The sequence below is a fragment of the Tiliqua scincoides genome, chromosome 1 (assembly GCF_035046505.1).
Source record: "Tiliqua scincoides isolate rTilSci1 chromosome 1, rTilSci1.hap2, whole genome shotgun sequence".
NCBI lineage: Eukaryota > Metazoa > Chordata > Lepidosauria > Squamata > Scincidae > Tiliqua > Tiliqua scincoides.
This window is the reverse complement of record NC_089821.1, coordinates 307,425,081-307,445,779: the sequence shown is the minus strand read 5'-3', so window position 1 is coordinate 307,445,779 and position 20,699 is coordinate 307,425,081. Positions and strand designations below refer to the sequence as shown.

The 20,699-nt window shown below is 47.6% G+C and overlaps 1 protein-coding gene across 1 annotated transcript; it reads right to left on the bottom strand.

Annotated features, from left to right (window-relative positions):
- Nucleotides 1-6,925: 6,925 nt before the first annotated feature.
- On the bottom strand, nucleotides 6,926-20,353 carry SIX6 (SIX homeobox 6). The gene is made up of 2 exons (XM_066613727.1): nucleotides 19,782-20,353; nucleotides 6,926-7,103 (listed from the first exon to the last, which is right to left on the bottom strand). Exons 1-2 carry the CDS (start codon nucleotides 20,351-20,353, stop codon nucleotides 6,926-6,928), a joined length of 750 nt encoding a protein of 249 aa, XP_066469824.1.
- Nucleotides 20,354-20,699: the final 346 nt, after the last annotated feature.

Genomic DNA, 20,699 nt, shown 5'->3' with positions numbered 1-20,699 from the left:
ATACTCTGTATTTTCAGCTCTGTATTTTCAATGGCGACTGAACTTGATACTACACAACCCACCTGAAATTGGTTTGCAGCCCACTTAGTGGGTCACAACCCACAGTTTGAAAACCACTGAGTTATCTGTTGAGCATTCAGGCAGGGGCTCTTTAATCCACAGCAGGTTTCTCAGCAAAAGGGGTGGTGCTGGTCACCTCTTATCTCTTCAGCAGCAACCTCACACCTCTGCTGGAACACCAGTCTGCCTTGAGTGGCAGACTGGCCCAGCCTAGTCTGTGGCTCCCCTTGGAGCTGTCCATGGTCCTGACTTTTGGTACCTGCAGAAGATCCTGAATCCTTGGAGGACCTGCTCAGTCAACTGACCTCACACAATGTTCTTGGTTCCCTTATGTGACCAGAGCACTCGCAGGAGGTAAAAAGGGTCTTGGGACACTATGTGCATACAATTACTAATTTATGCCTCCTGTTTGTCTAATCTCCCTTTTTAGAAAATAGTATTATGGGGTCCCAACATATACTCATTCAGAGGGGTCTAGAATTCCTCCCATGGAATTAGAGTCTTCCCCCTGCCCCATTTTTATGCAGCTCAGCTGCTGACTTCCATGCCTGTTTCCTTGTCTTTTGCCAAGTGCAAAAGGGAAAGATTCTTACTGAGCTTCTCTGCTCAGTCGGATGAATGGGCATGAAAGAGCCTTTTGCCAGAGTCTAGCTTGTCCCTGTCACTCTCTGCACTGCTGGCTTGGGCAGAAATCTATACAGCTGTCTAAAGCGTCATCTTTATTCTGTTTTGGAAGTTTGGTGCAACATTGTCTGTGGGACGGGGGGACAGCGTGCTGTCTGGTTACCTGGGACCATCTACCTGTCCTCTCTGTGGTTCTTGCTGTAATGTGGTGGCCCCTTCCTTCCTGCCCTTACTCCTCATGCTTTCTCCTCTTACTCTCCAGACTTCCAGGGGAATGGATGTGCCTCACTGGAGCTCTTTGCTCATGGGGCCCTACCTCCACACTCGTACACACAAGGAACAGTTAATAGGGTTCCCTGTTCCCCAAATTTAGTAAATCTTCTGATCCTAATCAGAAGATGCATGTAACCCACTATGAAATCTAAGTACTGTCAAGTTTTGGTGTCCAAACCAGGCCTCCACTCCATTTGTGTGTGTTTTATCTTTAGCAGCTGGGGGGGGGGGAGAGATTCTCTTTTATCAAGGAAGAGGAGATTGCAGGCATCACATTCTGCAGGGGTACCTGCTTCTGCCTGGACGCTGGCTGCCATCACTGCCTCCTCCTCCCAGTCCTGGACTCAGAAAGAGAGAGTGGAAGAGGACAAGTGGTGGAGAGGAGAGTTTTGGGTTGGAGTTCATTCTTCACTTCTGTTCCTGGTTTTCCTCTCCAAGGGAGTGGATTGAGAAGCATGCTGCTGACTAAAGATCATTTGGTGCCTAGGGCTGCAATCCTATCCACACTTACCTGGGAGCAAGCCCCATTGACTACAGTGGGGTTTACTTCTGAGCAGACATGCATAGGCTTGGGCTCTAAGACTGCAGCTGGCCCTGAACAACTACTTTTTTGTTTTTTACTCCTTAGCTGGGCAAAGCACGCCACATCCAAGGGCTTTCTTCTCCCCAACCTCTGCCGAGTTCTTCTAGTTACCCCTGACCACACTTTGTGGTGGTGGTGATCTTAGAGGCCACTTCTACTGCAACCACTCCAGCCATCACTGCAAGTGGACAGGAGATCATTCTGGCTGCTTTTGCAGGCCATGCTCACTCTGTTCCCCTGTCCCACTTCCCTTCTGATCTGTCCCAATAATGGAGAAGCACAGAATATGCCAAAGTGAGTGATCCATGTTTCACCCTACACAAGACACTATGCACTGATGCCATGAGGGAAGGGGTGGGACATCTATTTGAGATGTACAAAATTATGCAGTGGATAGGTAGAGTGGATAGGTAGAGTGGATATGTTCTTTTCCCTCTCACACAACAAAACAAGGGAATAGTCATTAAAATTGAATGTTGGAAGAGTTAGAATAGACAAAAGAAAATATTTCTTTACCCAGTGTGTACCCAATGTGTAATTAATCTGTAGAACTCCTTGCCACAGGATGTGGTGATGGTATCTGGTCTAGACGCCTTTAAAAAGGGATTGGACATTTTTATGGAGTAAAAGTCCATCACAGGCTACAAGCCTTGATGGGTATGTGCAACCTCCTGGTTTTAGAAGTAGGCTACCTCAGAATACCAGACGCAAGGGAGTGGTACCAAGATGAAGGTGTCTTGTTGCCTTGTGTGGTCCCTGAGGCATCTGGTTGGTCACTCTGTGAGATCCAGGAAGCTGGATGTTGTTGTGTGTGCCGTCTCAGGTGCCAGAAGGTTTGGGCTGGCACTGAGAGGGGCTGTAGCTCAATGGTAGGGCGCCTGTTTTGCATGCTGAAGGTTCCACATTCATTCCATGGCATCTCCAGGCAGGGATGGGAAAGACCCTGCACTGAAGCTAGTTAACATGGATAACACTGAGCTACAGTAGATGGATTAAGTCTGACTCAGCATCAATTGTTCAGTTGCACTGCTGTACAAAGCGCCCTACAGGTAGACCACAGCTGTGATATAAGGATATCTGCAAGAGGGATCAGAAGGCATTAGGATTGGACCTCAACAGGTGGGAAACCCTGGCCTCTGAGTGGCCCGCTTGGAGGCAGGCTGTGCAGCATGGCCTTTTCCAGTTTGAAGAGACACTTGGCCAACAGTCTGAGGCAAAGAGGCAAAGAAGGAAGGCCCACAGCCAGGGAGACAGACCAGGGACAGACTGCACTTGCTCCCAGTGTGGAAGGGATTGTCACTCCCGAATTGGCCTTTTCAGCCACACTAGACGGTTCCAGAACCACCATCCAGAGCGCGATACCATAGTCTTTCGAGACTGAAGGCTGCCAACGAAGACTGCTGTTCACAGTGAGGCACCTGCGAACCTAAGTGCTTTGCACCCCCTCTAGCTGAAATAGTCCCCTTGATTTGCTGGAACATAGTTCATGGCACCATTTAATGCATTCCAGGCACCTTTCTGTGAAAGTAAATCCCATTTATCAGAGTAAACAGACATACTCTGAGTAAGCAGACTTACATATGGACTGCTAACAGATTAATCAACACATTAAGATAACGAAGGGTTGCAGCCCTGTTGATGCCATGGGATTTCGATTAGGGATGACTACTTGGAAAGAGTAAAACCACACTGTATCAATCCCAGGAACAGTGGAGTAGCTAGAGGGGGTGCAAAGCACCAGGTTTTGCAGGGAGCCTCACTGTGGTATGCAAACAGCTCCTTCCCACCCCCTTCGGAGCCATTCCAGGCAGTGGGTGCAGAACGGAGGCATATGCTTGAACGGCGCCAAAGGGGAAGGGCTGCTTGTATGCCCTGGTGAGGCTCCCTGCAAAACATGGTGCTTTGCACCCCCTCTAGCTACTCCACTGCCCAGGAATGTTCGTTATCACTTAGACTGGAAATGTTAATTGCAGGTTGTATCGGGGTTTCCTTAGCATGATCTAAGTTCAGCTCATGGGACTGCAATCCTACACACCTTTCTCTGGAAGTAAATGCCATTGAACTTGTGTGATTTACCCGAGTCTGGTTTGTAAGGCCCCCCATCCTAGGCACACACCGTAGGGAGTAATCCTTAATTTAACTCAATGTGGCTTAATTCTGAATAGAAATGTAGAGTCAGTGTATCTGTGATTTTTGAATACAGGAACACATAGAAGGCTGCAATTCTGCAGACACTTGCCTGGGAGTAAGAGCCCAATCCTGTGTCTACTCAGAAGTAAGTCCCATTAGAGTCAGTGGGGTTTATTCCCAGGTAAGTGCGGACAGGACTGCAGCCTATGTCCCATTAAACACAATGGGACTTTACTTCCAGTGAACACAAGTAGGACTGCACTGTAGGGTTTTGTACCCTGTCCTAAAATCTCCCACCACTGATTTTAATGGAGTTTCAGACTAGGCCATTCCATCCTTCTGAATACTGGGTGTGTTCTCTGGTTCGGCCTCTGCCACTGATCGTGGCATCAGTCCAGCAAGCGGTTCCAGGCAGTGGCATTGCTAGGATTCCTGTCACCCGATGCAGGAGGCCTGCGTGTCACCCCATGTAGTGGGCAGGGCAACACCAAAGGGGGGCATTCCGCATCCAACGGTGTATGGCATGATGGGGTAGCTCCTAACGCCGTGAAGTTAGTGCATCCTCCGCCAGGGCCAGTCACCCCCCCTGTGTGCGTCACCTGGTGTGGCCCGCACCCCCCTAGTGACGCCATTGGTCCCAAAACTCACATGTCCCACTCCAACAGATTGTGGGGTGTGCTGAATGTAAGGATGGGCCCGGTTCTCCCCTTGTGGCTGCTGCTTTGGAGCTGCGTCCTGAATGGTGCGGGATTTTTGAGGCAGGGAGGAGACGCAGCCCTGGAGAGTCCCATAAAACCAGGAGCCCTTTGCATTCCCTAATGCCCAGGGGATACTCTGCCTGCAACACCTCTGGCCTCTGCTCCTTCTGCAGGGATTCTACTCTTCCAAACTCAGCCAAGCCCACCAGAACTGGCTTGTTCTCAGGAAAGAACATAAGAGGAAGCACCGCGCCACTCATGGAAAGATCAGTCTGTAGGGAACAGCGGGGGGGGGGGGAGCTGCTGGCCAGTAGCCTAGGCAGAGGGGTGGGCAAAGTTTTGCAGGGAGCCCCCCTGCAGCTTGTAAGGGGCCCCTCCTCTACAAAGCCAGCCATTTACCTCTGTTTTGCTCCCCCACCCAGAATGGCTCCAAAGGGGAGAGGGCAGCTTGCATGTTGCAGTGAGGTGGCCTGCAAAACTTAGCACTTTGCACCCCCTCTAGCTATGCTACTGTGCCTCCTTGTAGGTCCTTGTGGCCTGAAAGAACAGCGCAGAACCCCTGCAAAGGGCATTGATCCTCGAGAAAATGGCACTTCTCCTTTGGCAATGAATTACTTGAGATTAAGCCAGTCTGATCCCTTGCATTTTCTAGAACTGAAAGGATGCATGGGTTGCACTGACATTGTTCGGACAGATGGTTTAATGTGCTCAGTGGCGTTTCCTGCTTCCCCTGCTGCCTGCGTCCTCTGTTCAGACAACCAAGGCCACTCCAGAGCTGGGACACAAAAAGATGCACTTATCTTAACACCACAGGCTAATCTCTGCACAGAACGACGTCTGTGAGTCGGATCCTACTCATGTGTTTACTCAGGAGTAGTACAACCCACTGACTTTGACAGGGCTTTCTCACAAGAGTGTGTGCCTAGGCTTGGACTAAACCAGGGACGTGTGGTGGGTGGGGATGTAGGTGAGGCAGAGCCTCCCTACTGGAGTCCTTCAAAAAACACCACTGCGCATGTCATGTGTGCAAGCTGCATGCATGATTGTGAGTGCTTGCACACCTTACATGGCAAGCATCTTTCCAAGAACTCCGGTGGGGAGGCTCTGCCTCCCCCTACCTCCCACCCACCACAACTCCCTGGACTACAGCCTTGTGCTTGCTTCAAGGCATGAAAAGGTTTTCCTTCCAGAATAGGCCTCTTTCTCTCTCTCCCTCCGCTACCTCTTTGGTTCAGTTTGCCTTCATGCCTGCTGTATTCAGAAATAAAACACCTGCATAGAGAAAAAAAAAAAAACCAGGGCAATGTCTTTATTTGGGTATAAATCTCCATTTAGGTGAAATTGCTTGTGCGAGAGTAAAATTCCCCAGTGGACTTTTATCCACGCGGTCCTGCAAATGGTACGTTTGCTTTAAATGTGGTCCTTCCATCACTGAGCTTGCTCCCCTCTTTGGCCTTGCCAGAATCCTACATCTAAAAAAAGAACTTTTACCTCTTTCCTCATTGTAAGAATGTCTCAGCCAAGGAAGGGAAAGAGAGAATCTTCGGTTCGCTCACCCAATACTTTATTACAGTATATTTGAATTGTTTGTCTCGATTAGTTTTCCTCCTGTTCTGGCTGCTGCCTTCCTCCCCGTACAGCGGTTGGTCCTGCACATGCTAGATGGAGAACGACACTGGAAGTCCCCTGTGTCTGTCGGGCATCAAGCCCCAAATAATAATTAGAATAATATTAATCAATAATTAAGAATCATCATCATGACCATGAAAGAAAACAACCTATCCACAGAGCAGTTCTTTAAATAAGTCGATAAACATTATATAGAATATTTATATTTCGATATACTTATCAAAAACAAAACAAAAAACCCTTTTAAAAAAATCAAAAGCCAAAGAACCAAAAGAAACAAAGGAAGGAGCCCCCACCAGCAACAAAAAGGTGTCTTTTCTCCGGGCAGACGTTTCCGAGGGCACACGAGGGGGCTGGTGGGGGGTGAGGGCGGGGGCATCTTTCTTTCTGGGGTGTGCTTGATCTTTGAGGCCTCTTTTCAGTGGTGTAGCTAGAGGGGGGTGAAGCACTAAATTTTGCAGGGATCCTCCCTGCGGCATGCAAGCAGCCCCTCCCCTTTGGAGCCATTCCAGGTGGGGGAGCTAAGCAGAGGTGCGTCCACATGTCCACTTGCACACTGTGGGGAGGCTTCCTGCAAAGCGCTTTGCATGCTGTGGTGAAGCTCCCTGCAAAACATAGTGCTTTGCCCCCCTCCCAGGTATGCCACTGACTCTTCTCACAACAAATCCTGGTCGAAGTTCCTCCAAGCAGTCTGTCTCGAGTCTCTTGGCAGTCCCGGATGGTCCTTGGCAGGCAGCTGCGGCGCTGGGCTGGCCAGCCAGCCAGCCAGCCAGCAGCACAGGGTGGCGGGCAAGGCAGAGCTATGCGGGCAGCCAGGAAGGCAGGCACTGGCTGGCGGCAGTAGTGGCGGAGTGTTTGGCGGGGCCTCTGGGCTCACTTGCGTGTCCATCCAGGCTGGCTTGGCTGTGGCTGTCCCTCCTCCTCCTCCTCACAGGTCAGCCTCGCTGTCGCTGGAGGTGATGGAGATGGCCGAAGAGGCAGCAGCCTTGCTGGACAGGCTGGCGGCTGGGCTGGAGGCAGCGCCCAGCAGTGGCTCCCCAGTGCTCTCCTCCTCCGACGGCAGAGACTGCCCCGCACCCTGCGAGGACAGAACTTGTTGCTGGAGCCTGTGGGGAGAAGGGAGCCGTCACTCGGGGAAGGAGGACATCGTCACCCAGGCTCAACCCCCCCTTGGCTGAGATCCCCCCTCCCTCCATGGAGAGCCAAGAAGGCACAGAGTCCCAGCAGGGGCCCCACCCCAGGCATCAGCCCCAATCCTGCACCCTCCTATTAGTGCCCCTTGCCGCCAGCCAAGCATCCTTCACCCAACCCTCAGAGCTCCCCTGCTACAATGTGGGTCAGTGGTGGAGCACCTACTACAGGCACAAAAGTTCCTAGATTCTATCCCTGCCACCTCCAGGCAGGTGGAGGACAGCTCCCCCCACCTGAAACCTTGGACAGCTAGCAGCTGCCAGTGAATGTTGACAACACTGGGCTAGAAGAACAGATGGTCTGACTCTGTGGAAGGCTGCTTCATACACCCCAACCCACCAGAAGACCCAGATGCACTCCCAATCCCTTCCTACCTCCCATGCTCTGCCCTTCCACTGTACTTTAAGAGTCACACTACTATGACCCTCAAGCACTCCCACCCCTGTGGTTACTCCAAACACAGCCTTCCCTCCTCCATCCATTTTCCCAACCTGAACTCAGTCCACCCTCCAGAGTGGTCCAAATTAAACCCCCAACTTGTCCTGTCACAACTTATGTTCAGGTCTCTTACTCTCCCTGGTTTCTTCACAAGGCACACATTCATGTTCCCTGTACTCAGGGTGATCCTATCCAGGCACCCAGTCTTTCAGAAATTCAGTTTCCATCATTAGAAACTTCTGATATTATTAACCCATTCAGGCCCAGGCAATCACCCCCTTTTAATTCCACGGGTGCACCTCCCTTTCTTCATTCAGTCCACCCAGCTGTGGTGGGTGGCTGTGGGTGGGTGGGGATAGCCCCATATCTTAGGACCAGCCTTTCATCCTTTCCGCAACCAAATTCCCATTTAATCCTCAGCTCCAACACATTGCCAGGCGACTTTGTAGCTGCACTGAGAGCCTGAACATCTCAGGGAGATTCCAGGGATGAAACTCACTTGGTGCCTTTGGGTCAATCATGATCCCTCAGCCTAACCTACTTCACAGGTTTGTTGCAAGGACAAAAGGAGGGAAGGAAATACATGCACCACCCAAAGCACCCTAAATATGAATAGAGTGAGTTTCTTCTAAGGGTGGTATTAAAAAGTGAAAAATAAATAAAATAAGCTCTGTAAATGAAGTTTGGGTTGAAAATGTAGTACATAAATAGCTGATGGACACCATGGACTTGTTTTTACGTTTCATAAGGTTAAAATGGGTAACTAATATGCAATACAACTAAAAACTTCAAATATTTTAGATTCTTTGCATTTCGGTTCCGACTGTGCTTCATCAATTCTACCTTCTTCCCAAAATACGTATGTTCAGGTTTCTAACCATAGCAAATAACTTTTGAAGCAATTTTCAACCCGTGTATCGCAAGAGGTTCACAGGAAGTTTGGAGCACAGTAGTCAAAAATAGCTGAAAAACCTCTGAGTTCTGCAGCTCTGTTTTTAGGGCAACTGTATGTAGTAATGAATGATCTGTCCTTCTACCGCTGGCTCTGCTGGTGGAGGAAGAGGGACAGCATTTGTTACTATATACAGTTGCCCTAAAAATAGAGCCAGGCCCTTTTTAGGAGAGGCAATTGTCCCTGCCAGGCTTCACTTATGGTCACATCAAGACTGACACTGAGAAGAGGACTGCAAGTGAAAGTTCAACACATAGGTTTCCCAGAATCTTCAAAAGGTCCTACCTGCTCATCATCACATTCCGTTATTCCACCCAGCCCTTCCTCCATGGAGCAGTGACAACATACATTCTTATTAGATTATCAGCCAGGCTATGTACGTGAGTGGACAGTTCACCGCAGTCATTCCTGCAGTCAGGGAGAGGCTTCTCCAGTAAGGCTGCTGCATCCTGACCTCTCCTTCACTGAACGTCCTCCTTGCCTAATCTGCTCTCTCTTAGAGGGAAGGGTCCAGGGTTCAATGCATACTATGCTTTACTGCTGGGACACTGCTACCCCAGCCATCTCCTCTTCCAATGGGGTCAGGACAGGCAGTGCAGTGGCATAGATATAGCGAGGCAGGGGCAATACATGCCCTCCCACAGTAGAGTGATGGTTTCCCATCATTTCTGCTGAGGGATATGCTCACCTCAGCTGCACGGCAAATGCCACAAAATTGGCCCTCATACTCACCCTCAGCTTCATATGGCTCCAAATGGAGCTGTTTTCAGACGCAAGGGCAGTTCATGCGCAGGGGAGGGGATGATTGCACAGGCGCAGGGGATGCCACCCTTCTCTATGATGTCACCCAGCCCTGAGTGCTACTGGGGCCTAACAATGCAACTGGCTACATGGTCCCCATGGTAGTAGTGGCACTTCACAGACAGACACACGTAGGATAATCTGCATGGCCAGGTACCACTTGCATTACCATACTTTGAAGTACTTGCAGGACCATTGGTTGACAAGCCCTGTTCTAGGATCAGAAACTACCCTGCTGGGCTTCCCAAGGAACTGCAAGCCAGGTAGACCCAGAAATCTGAGGTGGTTTGCTGGAAGCCGAACCCCTTGGGGTTCAGAAATTTGACATCTTCTGGGAGGTGGCAGCTGGAAACTGACTCACCATGCCAGATGAAAGTGTCTGGACGCCTTTAAAAGGGGATTGGACAAGTTTCTAGAGGAAAAATCCATTACAGGGTACAAGCCATGATGTGTAAGCGCAACCTTCTGATTTTAGAAATGGGTTATGTCAGAATGCCAGATGCAGGGGATGAGGTCTCTTGTTATCTGGTGTGCTCCCTGGGGCATTTGGTGGGCCGCTGTGAGATACAGGAAGCTGGACTAGATGGGCTTATGGCCTGATCCAGTGGGGCTGTTCTTATGTTCTAGGGAATACAAGAAAAGCCATGGTAGATTATCAAACCAAAAGTCCATCGAGTCCAGAATCCTGGTTCCCATGATGGCCAACAACATACCTTTGGGAAGTCCACAAGCAGGGCACAAAAGCAAACAGCTCATAAACAAATGAAACTGCCTCGTACTGAGCCGGACCACTGGTCCATGTATCTCAGTGTTATTTACTAATGGACAATGTCCACTGTTTCAAATTCTTCAGTTTTTCCCAGTGCTGCCTGGATATGCCAGGGCTTAACCTGATACCTTCTGCATGCATAGCATGTGATCTGCCACTGTCTTATGGCTCTTCTCTCCCAAAGTGTTGCTGTCCCAATGGGAACTGCTGTCTAATACCACCCCAACCCACTGCTACTAATGCAAGTGCCACTGCATGCTGCCCCCCTCCCCATAACCCTGGGAACAGTGGCAGTCATGGCTTTTTCCTGCCTGGAACCACCACTCTGTTTGCTGTCCCCCTCACCCCTGACCCAGAAGTAATTGCATCATCATGTCACCGCAATCACTTTCAGAATCACGCCGGGAGTTCAAGCCTCTCTTGGCATGATTCTGCGCTGCTCTGGGGCATGACTTTCATCTCCGTGGACGTCTCCAGGTCATCCTGGGCATGATGCTTCCTCCAAGGAGGCGAAAGATGCAGCCCAGAATCGTGACCAGAGTGGCTGTGAGTTGTCAGTGGCTGTGAGTTGTCACTCTGGCCATGATTCAGCACCATTCTGAGTCGCCCCCCTCCTTTCCACTTTTATAAAAGGAGAGGAGGGGGCAGTTTAGAGCAGTAACATGCTAGAAATCACAACTCCCGGCGCACTGCTGTTCCAGGTTGTCCCTTTACCCTCCTCCTGTAATGGAGGGGGGCAGCCTAGAATGGTGCTGAACCATGACCAGTGTGGCCACAAGTCACAGCCACTCCAGCCACAATTCCGGGCACAATAAATGAGCAGTGGGGGGGGGGGCAAAGCTGGCAGTGGGGGCATTTGACCCCATTGCCCCCCCCAAGTACGCCACTACCTGGGAAGAAAGATCAAGCCACTAACCTCACTCCATCGTGCACAATCCTTTTTCACAAAACAGGAAGTGCAGGTCATGCTGGGAGTTCTCAGTACGTCCTACACTTCCTGATTTGTTTAAAGGGACTGCGCATGGTAGTGTGAGTGGGTAGGTGAGCAGAGAGAAGCTGCTCCATTTGCAGTAGGCTAGAAAGGGAAGGCAGGAACAGACTTGGAATCAGGAGTATCTCTAGTCTGTTGCTCTCCCTGACATACACCACCTGATGTGAGTCACATCAGTCATGAATGGGTTGCCCCGTCCCTCCCCCACCGAGCGACAGCTACTCAGTGGCATAGGGTCTCTGAAAACAAGGTTCTATATAGTCATCATGACTAGCACTATATAGATCGAATGTGTCTGATAGAATGTGTCTAATCCTCTTCTAAAACCTTCTAAGCGACTGACCATTAGTAGAGACTGTAACAACAAAGTTCACACATTTATTTTACATCACATGAAGAAGCATTTCCTTTTGTCCGTCCACTACCCAGTATAATATCCAGTACCTGGACTCAAGATAATGCACGAGCACATGACAGTGAAGTGACCATATTCATTTTTCTCCCCAAAGCTTTTGGAAATCTTATCGCAGGCTCCTGCTACTCCCTGGGTCCCTGGGACTTCAATTCATGCTCTTACTCAAAAAACAGCAGCAAATGTTAGAATCTGAACTCTTGGTCTTACACAATGGGTGTAGTGGGAAGTAGGCAAAAGCCTCGGTGGAAATTTATTTTGGAAATTTACTCTGCCACAGAGCAAAAATATAAGCAAGACAAATCTTGCCCTCTAATTACTTTGTTTTGTTTGGGCCCCCTAAATACTATTTTCTGTAGGTTTTTGTAACACTCCATAAACCTGTTTGACCAGAGCTGATACCAATACAAAAGAAATGGAAGTGCACAGCAAGGGCAGCAATGCCTAACTTTTCACCTTTAGCTCTCTAAGGGCCCAATCCTATGCCTGGGCAGCACTGGCGGCCTGCGCACTACCCCAGCAACCACCATCACACGAGTGCCATAAGGCAGGTCACTGTCGGTGATAAGCAAAGCAGCAGTGGTGACAAAGAGTTCAGCACTGGGAGCGTCAGCCGGTAAGTTGTGCCACCAGGCAGCAAAGAGACTTTTTTTGGGGGGGAGGAGTGGGATTGGGCGGAGGAAGGGCAAACCAGGGCAAAGTATTGGGCTGTTAATGTCTACTGCTGCAGTCCCATATCCAGCTGCCACATTAGCTTTCAGAAACATCTTTTCATTCATTCCGCTGTTACTATCCCAGTCACCTATTTTGATCACCCAATGCTTTAACCTACCCTGCACTTGAAACCAGAATCAGGTAATAAGAGTTGGAAGGCCTCTTCAAGGCCATCTAGTTCAACCCCCTGCACATGCCCAATCTCGTCTGATCGCAGAAGCTAAGCAGGGTCAGGCCTGGTTAGTACTTGGATGGGAGACCGCCTGGGAATACCGGGTGCTGTAGGCTTATACCATAGTCTTTCAAGACTGAAGGTTGCCAACCAACCAACCAGTTCAACCCCTGCATGAAGCAGGAAAATCTTTAGAGTATCTCCAAAAGGTGCCTTTAAAGTCTCTGCCTTAAGACTTCCAGCAAGGAAGAAGAACCCACCACTTCCCTTGATAGAAAAGGGAAGAAAAAACCCCCACCTCATTTCCTTCTTTCCAGCTACCTCACATTGCTGACTCATGTTCAGCTTATGATCCATGATAACACCAAGATCCCTTTCACACATTGTACTGCAAAGCCAAGACTGGCCCAGTCTATACCAAGGACATTGATTTTTTTTTTTTTTTGCCTAAGTGCAGAAACTTGCACTGGTCTCTGCTGAATGTCATTTTGTCAGTTTCAGTACAGTATTAGGTAATGAACAATGTGATGCAGTCCCTTGATTTCAAACTCTATTCCTAGAATTTCCCAGGCAGTGCTGGCACCAGTCCCTGCGAGTCCTGGGGCAAAGGCCTGCACTAGCCCGCTGGCAGGCTCTGCCTGACCCTGATGGAACACTGGGTGCTACTACTGTCACTCGGTTCAGAAGTCAGCCTGGCCTGGTGAACCCTTAGCTAGTATTCCACCTGACCAACCCCCTGCTCCTCAGGATACTGGGGTTTTTTGGATGGTTGTTAAGAGGTTCCTTAATAAAAATGTTTGATGAGCTTCCCCAAAAGAACATTACCAATCTTTCCCTAAATTCCAAAGCCACAGGGAGGTGTTGCGTGTATTGTGGGATACATTCTTGGCTAGCACAGGGATGACCCATCACCATCTTCTGCAGCAGGCAGGGAATCAGGGGCAGATGTATACGAATTCTTTAGCAGATAAGCCAATGTGAGAAGGGTTCCCTGAGGGTACAAAGTTTGAAAACCACTGGTGCCACTGAAAGGGTAAACATCCTGGTTATGGACCAGGAAGAGCACCAAATCAGTTGGGAATGCTGAATGAAGCTTTTGAGGGGTTAGCTCCTGTTCACACAGCCCATTATGCAAAACCACCATGTGTTTGTGTGCATGTGTGTATACCACACTACAGTTTTGCATCTTCACAAAGGCTTTAAAACTCAGGCAATACAATAATCCATGTGACTGAAATGAGGCAATGGTGCACTTAAATTACACTTCCAGATTTTAGTAGTAGTAGTAGTAGTAGTAGTAGTAGTAGTAGTAGTAGTTATGGATGCATAACTCAGGCAGTAGTATCTGTTAGAAGGCATTTCTTACCCAGCACTGCAGCTTTCTTTCACATACTATAAATTTAACCCTTTCTGCTGTGGTTTTCTGAGAATGTTCAAGCTGCAATCCTATACACACTTAAGAGTAAGCTGCGCTGAATACACTGGAAATTACTTCTGAGTAAATACGAATAGGATTGTGCAGTAAGTTATATGATTTCATTCGTATGAAATTCATATGAAATCAGACATGGAATGAGAGAAAAATATAGTTTTGTGGAGCCCTAAAAGCAGCAACCTAAACATACTTGGATCTTATATAGGGCTACCAGATACGGTGGGAAAGAGTGCCTCCATCTTTAATCATTGTAGAGGGAATTTTGGCAGGTGCAGCTTTTTAAACCCTTCCAAGTTGAGCTGCACCTGCCAAAATTATTCCATCTTCTATACAATGGTTAAAGGTAGAGACATTCTGTCCCATTTATTTATTTTCCCGTAAGTCAGTTTCATTTTTCCCCAGTAGAAGTCATTTCCACATAATCCATCAAATGGGAAGGGGGAATTCTTCGAATATAATTATAATTGAAATCATAGGACTTTGTAATTATATGCCATTTCAGGTTTAATTAGGGAAAAGGTGTAACATTCAGCAAGATCAAAAAGCCTACTCCTGAATACATTCAAGGTAAAATACCAAAAAGTCCATTCAGTTTAAAAAGCATTTGTTTTGGTTATTTTTTTTTTTACTGTATCTTACAATAACTACAAGTGTGATCTGCACGGGTCAAGCTCAAACGCATAGGCACACACACCTTTTTTGTGTTTAAGCAAAGGAATTTATACCGTTAACATGCATACAGAGCCCAGTAAATTGTACAGAATAATAGCTACAGTATTCAGTATGCAAGACCCAGTTTGATTCATAAATGCTCCTGAGGAAAAAGCACATGTGGTACAAAAGAGGGAGAGACAACCTTTCCCTAGCTAAATGGTACTGCTAAATCTATGTAAGACTGGGGTTTTAAAACGGTTTAAAACAGGAGTGGGCAGACTTCAGGTTTGTGGCATCTCCTTTTGTTTTGGACTAGAACCCTGAGGTCCAGCAACTAGAAAAGGAGAACAAAATACGCTTAGAATTGAGGAATAGGGTGCCTTTGAGCAGTATGTTTACAGTGCAAGGAAAAAAAGAGCCATTTAGCTGTTGTTAAAGAGTCAGAAGCCCTCACAGATCTCTATTGCAAATCACTCAAAGATCTATCAGTAGAATACAGTCTGCTTTCTCACTGCTGGTTTGAAACACTGCAAGGTTTTTAATCTACTGTATATAATACCTTCAGCAAGACTGTGCGATTAAAACCAAAATAAACTACATCTGTAAAGCACTTTGAACGGTTGAAGTGTACTATATCGATAATAATAATAATAATAATAATAATAATAATAATAATAATAATAATAATAATAATAATAATAACAACAATAAGAATGAATAACAATGACATCATTCTGCTTTATGTGACCAGGCTCCTTGTTATATAGCTGACCGCTGATCTTAGAACAAAGGAGGAAAGAACAATGTTAATTAGGCCAAGCTGGCAGAAATGGGTGGTTTAAAATGCCCAGGCTAAAACAAATAAAATAATTGGGCATAATCTCCATAATTCAGTAATGAAATTATAGTTTCTAGTTCTGCAGATTATAACGTGTAATGACAATTGATGTATTATTGTGTTCCAGCAGCTTTTTTGAGAAATATATATTAGGTCCCTTATTTGAGGCCACTAACCTCCCCCCCATTTCAAATGTGGTTTATCCCCTCCCATCAACCAATTTAACCATGATCACATTACAATGGAGGGAGGATGAGTTTTCAGCAGAATCCAAATGTGCGAGCCAGTGTGGTTCCAACCCTTTCCAGTAATTTTAAAAAATAGGTCTAATGCAACTGAAATTGGAATTCGAAAGAGGGAATTTTCTTCTGCTGGGATTTATACTTTGTATGCAGTTTTGTGTTTGTTAATGAACGGTCCACAAATATTCACATAATAATATAAGAAAATGTGTTTTCTCAACCAAGCTGTTAAAGAAGCAAATTTTGAAGGACCTGTTTCCTGTTGTATCTTAGATTATATTTGGAAATACTTGAGGCACAAGCAAGAATAGGAATATGGATATTATTATATTGTTAAGTGTTGTATGCTGAAGGTTTCTCTCCCCCCTTCCCCCGTCTTTACTTGATTCCTAAGCATATACAAGAGCAGTGGCATAGCTAGAGGGGGTGCAAAGCACTAAGTTTTGCAGGGGGGCTTGCCCTCCTTGCTCCCACCACCTGGAATGGCTCAGATGGAGTGGGGCCACTTGTATGCCAAGGCTCCTAGCTCCTTAGTGCTTTGCACCCCTCTAGCTATGCCACTGCATAAGAGTATACTGAACATTTGCTGCAAAACTCTCTTTGATCATCATTCTGGAATGGATAATTGATTTAGGAAGTTATATTTCACTGCAGTGTGAATGATCCATGCCAAATTTTCTCTCTACGGAACATACTCCCAGGTCAAGATGTACAGGTCTGCTGCCATTTTTAGAAGAACACTCCATGGAAACCAACTACATTTCTTACCAAGAAAAATACTATTAACTAAATATAGGCAGGTTTATGTTCACCTTGCTTAACATTTTTTTTTAATTTAAGCTTCATTCCAAATATGGCATGGTGGAAGGCAATGAAGACCTGAGTAAGTTTACTCAGAAGTAACTCTCCATTTGAGGGGGGTACTCCTAGATAAGTGTGCATAGGATTGCAGCCTTCTGTTTGCAACAAATGCCGTATCCCTTGGAGTTAAGCTGAGAGTAATCCTGTCGAAGTCATTGCAACTAAACCTATTTACATTCAAGTACTCTGGAGTAACAGGGTTGTGAATTGGGCCATGTTACTCGCCTCCTCTAAAATATAGGTCACTCATGCTAATTAATGCATCTAAAAGACATCAGAAATGCTTTCTCCTCACTTAGATTTTTCTTTTCAAGAGAACTTATACTGTACTCTCTCTCTCTCTCTCTCTCACACACACACACACACACACACCTAGCAATGACAATATGACAACTCTGAGCAACTTTTCTAAATATATCTCAACTGTAACAAAGCCGCCATCTCCAAAAGAAAAGATACTGGTGAAAACAGGCTGACAGGATTTGTATAGGAATTGTGTGTCCTAAATTTGTATCCTAAAATATTTATAACATGCAAATATACACACACAGGTTCCATTCTATGAGACATTATTATTTTGAGTTATCAGTTACAAAGAATATAGATGTTTCATAGAGCTGTATCCATATGCATTAGAATACAGAATACAATCAAGGACCACTGTATTGTGTTATTCATCTATATTCTTTACAGATGGACACTAGATGAATGCATCTGGGGGCAGACAAATCCATTGAAATAGCATTTTGCATGCCCCTCTGCACAGGTAGAATTATGCTCAAACACTTTGTTCACAAGTAAGCCTACTTTAAATCAAAGATATTTACTCAGGAGCAATTGCTTTTAGATTGGAAGTTTAAACCTCACTATTGAACGTAAGCTACATTAAAACCAAACCTAATGCAATCGTATTGGAAATAAGGTCCACTGGACTCAAGGGGATTTACTTCCAAGTAAACCTGATTAGGATAGTGCTGTGTTTAAGACTGGAGCCATCAACCTGACTCACCATCCTGTTAAGCCAAACCGCTTGGTTTATCTGGGCTGTTAAAAATATTATGAAGAGAGAGAGAGTGTGTGTGTGTGTGTTCATCTATGTATCAGAGAGTATTTACAGTATAAAAATATTCATGTCTATAGATGGGTGACAGCAAGCATAGCATAATACGATGTTAATAAATGATATCCCTCTGTCATGACTGTATTTTGATATATGCCTATTCTAAACCAGTTTGCCTGTGTCTAATTATGGATAGAGAGATAAAGCTGTAGTTGTAGATAAATTGCTACAGAATCTATAGGATTATAAAATAATAAAATCTGTATTATATAATTTCTTTTTTTCCCCTGCTTTCATTCCCTTTTTTCTTTTAATTTTGAAAACTTGGTTTGCAGTTGTCTAAGGGCCCAATCCTATCCAATTTTCCAGTGCTGGTGCAGCTGTTCCAGTACATACTGTGCACTGTATCCTGTAGTGGTGAGGTAGTCACAGAGGCATCCTCAAGGAATGGGAACATTTGTTCCCTTACCTTGGGGCTGCATTGCAGCAGCAACGGTGCTGGAAAGTTGGATAGGATTGGGCCCTAAGACTCCTCCAAAAAGATGCAGAAATGAATACAGGTGAAATCTGGCATCATCTGACCTGAATGTGTAAGATCAAAGATTTACATAGTGAGGAAATTCATCCTGATGGTTGAAATAATAACCTCTCCGATCCTCAATATACTCAGAAATACAATCCCTCTCACTGATTTAATCAGAACTAATTTTCTAAGTACAGTTCGCCCTTCCTGATGTCTGTTGTGGCCCAATCATAATTCCAAAAGGACAATAAATTGCAAAACTTGATACTCACTTTTTGTCATTGCATTTAGGACCAAGCTTTAGACACAGGGCTCACATGGCATTCCTCCACTGTTAATGTGTTTGAGGACAGGCAGGTCAAGCTGCAATTCTATTTGCATGTCTAATCACCGGCACAATAAGATGAGGTGATATCCATTTATTTCAAATGGAGGAGGTTCTCAAAATTTGTCATTAGGATCAGGGATGTCAGACCCACTGAAGTCATGCCAAACAATGATGGCTGGGAGGTTTTGGAAACCTGAAAATTAATTTTCACCCTAATAATTAATCTTTTTTATCCCTTTTTTAGAGGCTAATCACCAAACTAACAATATACTGAATCAGATAAATAAGTGAGGGTTGGAAAAGAGAATGCAGTCTGTATCAACCCATTTGGAAGAGAAGAGGTAGTGCTAACAGGATTAAAGGGAAACACTGCTTCAGAGGCAATGAAAACACAGCAAATGTGGAAATCCAACCATCTTAATTGTGGTTTGATTTGTCGTGTACATCCTGAACTGAAGTGTGCTCAGTAATTTCATCCTTCTTTACAAATGCTTAGAATTGCCTCCCTGCAACTCCATCCTAAAGATGTCTACCCCTAAATCAATCCCACTGGAAGCGAAGAAGGATACCCAGGGCTACAGCCTAAGCAGTTTTCTGTACAATGAACGGGTAATATGAAACTGGATACGTAGAATTCAGCCTGTGTGGAGTAAGGGGTGGACTGTCCGATGACAACTGGGGAACTCCAGTTGGGCTGTCTGCTCAGCTATGCAGCTTACCACGTCCCCTTGGGCCATCCACATGTCTCTGTCTAATCCACCTTGCAGGATTCCTGTGAGGATGAAATAGGGGCAGGACCCTGAGATCTTTGGGGGAAACATGGGATAAAGTTGCAGTAAATGAACAGAGGTGTTTGAAAACGGTGTTATTCACCTCACTTAGCCCACTGTATTCAGTGAGATTGAGGCTGTAAACCTATTCTACTCACTGGAAACAAACACCTCCATTAATAATGTAACCTCGCATGCCCATCAAATTCTATCATGCGCTCCTGGCTTGCCAAGTGCCTTCTCTGCCTAAGGACAGGTAGTGGACGCAGCCCATTCTCTTCCCTCCTTGTTCCTGTCTCAGTTCCTAGCTGGTCTCCCTTGTGGCTTAGGACTGTAAGCTTGTCAAGGCAGAGACCAGCCCTCTCCTTCTTGCCAAGCATCACGTCCAAGGGTGATGGTATATTAACCAAGGAATAAACATGCCAGGACAGGTCCAGAAAGTCTACTGGAGGTGATAAGACTTTGATGGGTGTTTGGCAATAGGGGGTGGGGGGGCAGGTGAGGCAGAGCCTCCCCACCAGAGTCCTTCAAAAGTGCCACCACTGCGTGAGGTGTGCAAGCTCTGCCTCCCCACCCAGCCTGCTTTTCGAAGGGCTCCAGCCACCCCGCTCCCGCGGGCCCCGCGCGCCCCACCTGTTCTTGGCGGCGGCGGCGCGGTCGCGCTGGCGGCGGTTCTTGAACCAGTTGCCGACCTGCGTGGGCGTGAGGCCGGTGGCCTGGGCGAGCTCGCGCTTCTTGCCGGGGCTGGGGTAGGGGTCCTGCAGGTACCACTCGCGCAGCAGGCGGCGCGTGCGCTCCTTGAAGCAGTGCGTCTTCTGCTCGCCGTCCCAGATGGTGCGCGGCAGCGGGAACTTCTTGCGCACGCGGTACTTGTCCACCGGGCCCAGCGGGCGGCCGCGCAGCCGCTCCGCCTCGCGGTAGTGCGCCTCCAGCCACAGCGCCTGCAGCTTGGCGTGCGACTCGCGCGGGAACTTGTGGCCCTCCAGCAGGCGGTACAGCTCGCGGTAGTGGCCGGCGTGGAAGGCCACCACGGCGCGCGCGCGCAGCACCGACTCGTGCCGGCTCAGCGCCTCGCAGGCGCCCGGCGCCACCGGCAGCGACCACAGGAAGCGCCCCAGCCGCTCCACGTCGCCGCTCTCCTCCAGCGTCTCGCACACGCCCGCCACCTGCGCCGGGCTGAAGTTCAGCAGCGGCAGCCCGAACATCGCCGCCAGCCGAGCGGGCGCACCCGACGGCGCCGGCACCGGGACTGCGCCGCCCGCGCTCCGCCCGCGCCTCCACTCGCCAGGGAGGGAGGGAGGGAGGGGCGCCCTCCTCCGCGGGCGGCGCTGATTTGCTGGCGCCTCGGCGCCTGCCCGTCACTGCCAATCCCGGGGGGCCGCGCCGCGCCGCCAACCAGTGGCCCCGGGGGGAGGGGGAGACTGCACTCCTGTCCGCGCTCACCTGGGAGAAAGCCGCACTCACCCCAAGGGGAATGGCTTCGGAGTACGCCTACCCAGGACGGGGCTCCAGTAGGCTTAGGCTGCAATCCTAGCCGCACCGACCTGGGAC

Bases quoted from the DNA above. Each gene is read 5' to 3' on its own strand.
- SIX6 (XM_066613727.1), bottom strand. From the start codon at position 20,353: ATGTTCGGGCTGCCGCTGCTGAACTTCAGCCCGGCGCAGGTGGCGGGC. The intron at 7,104-19,781 runs GTGGGGCGCGCG...TTCTCCCCACAG, and splicing joins GCCGCCGCCGCCAAGAACAG to GCTCCAGCAACAAGTTCTGT.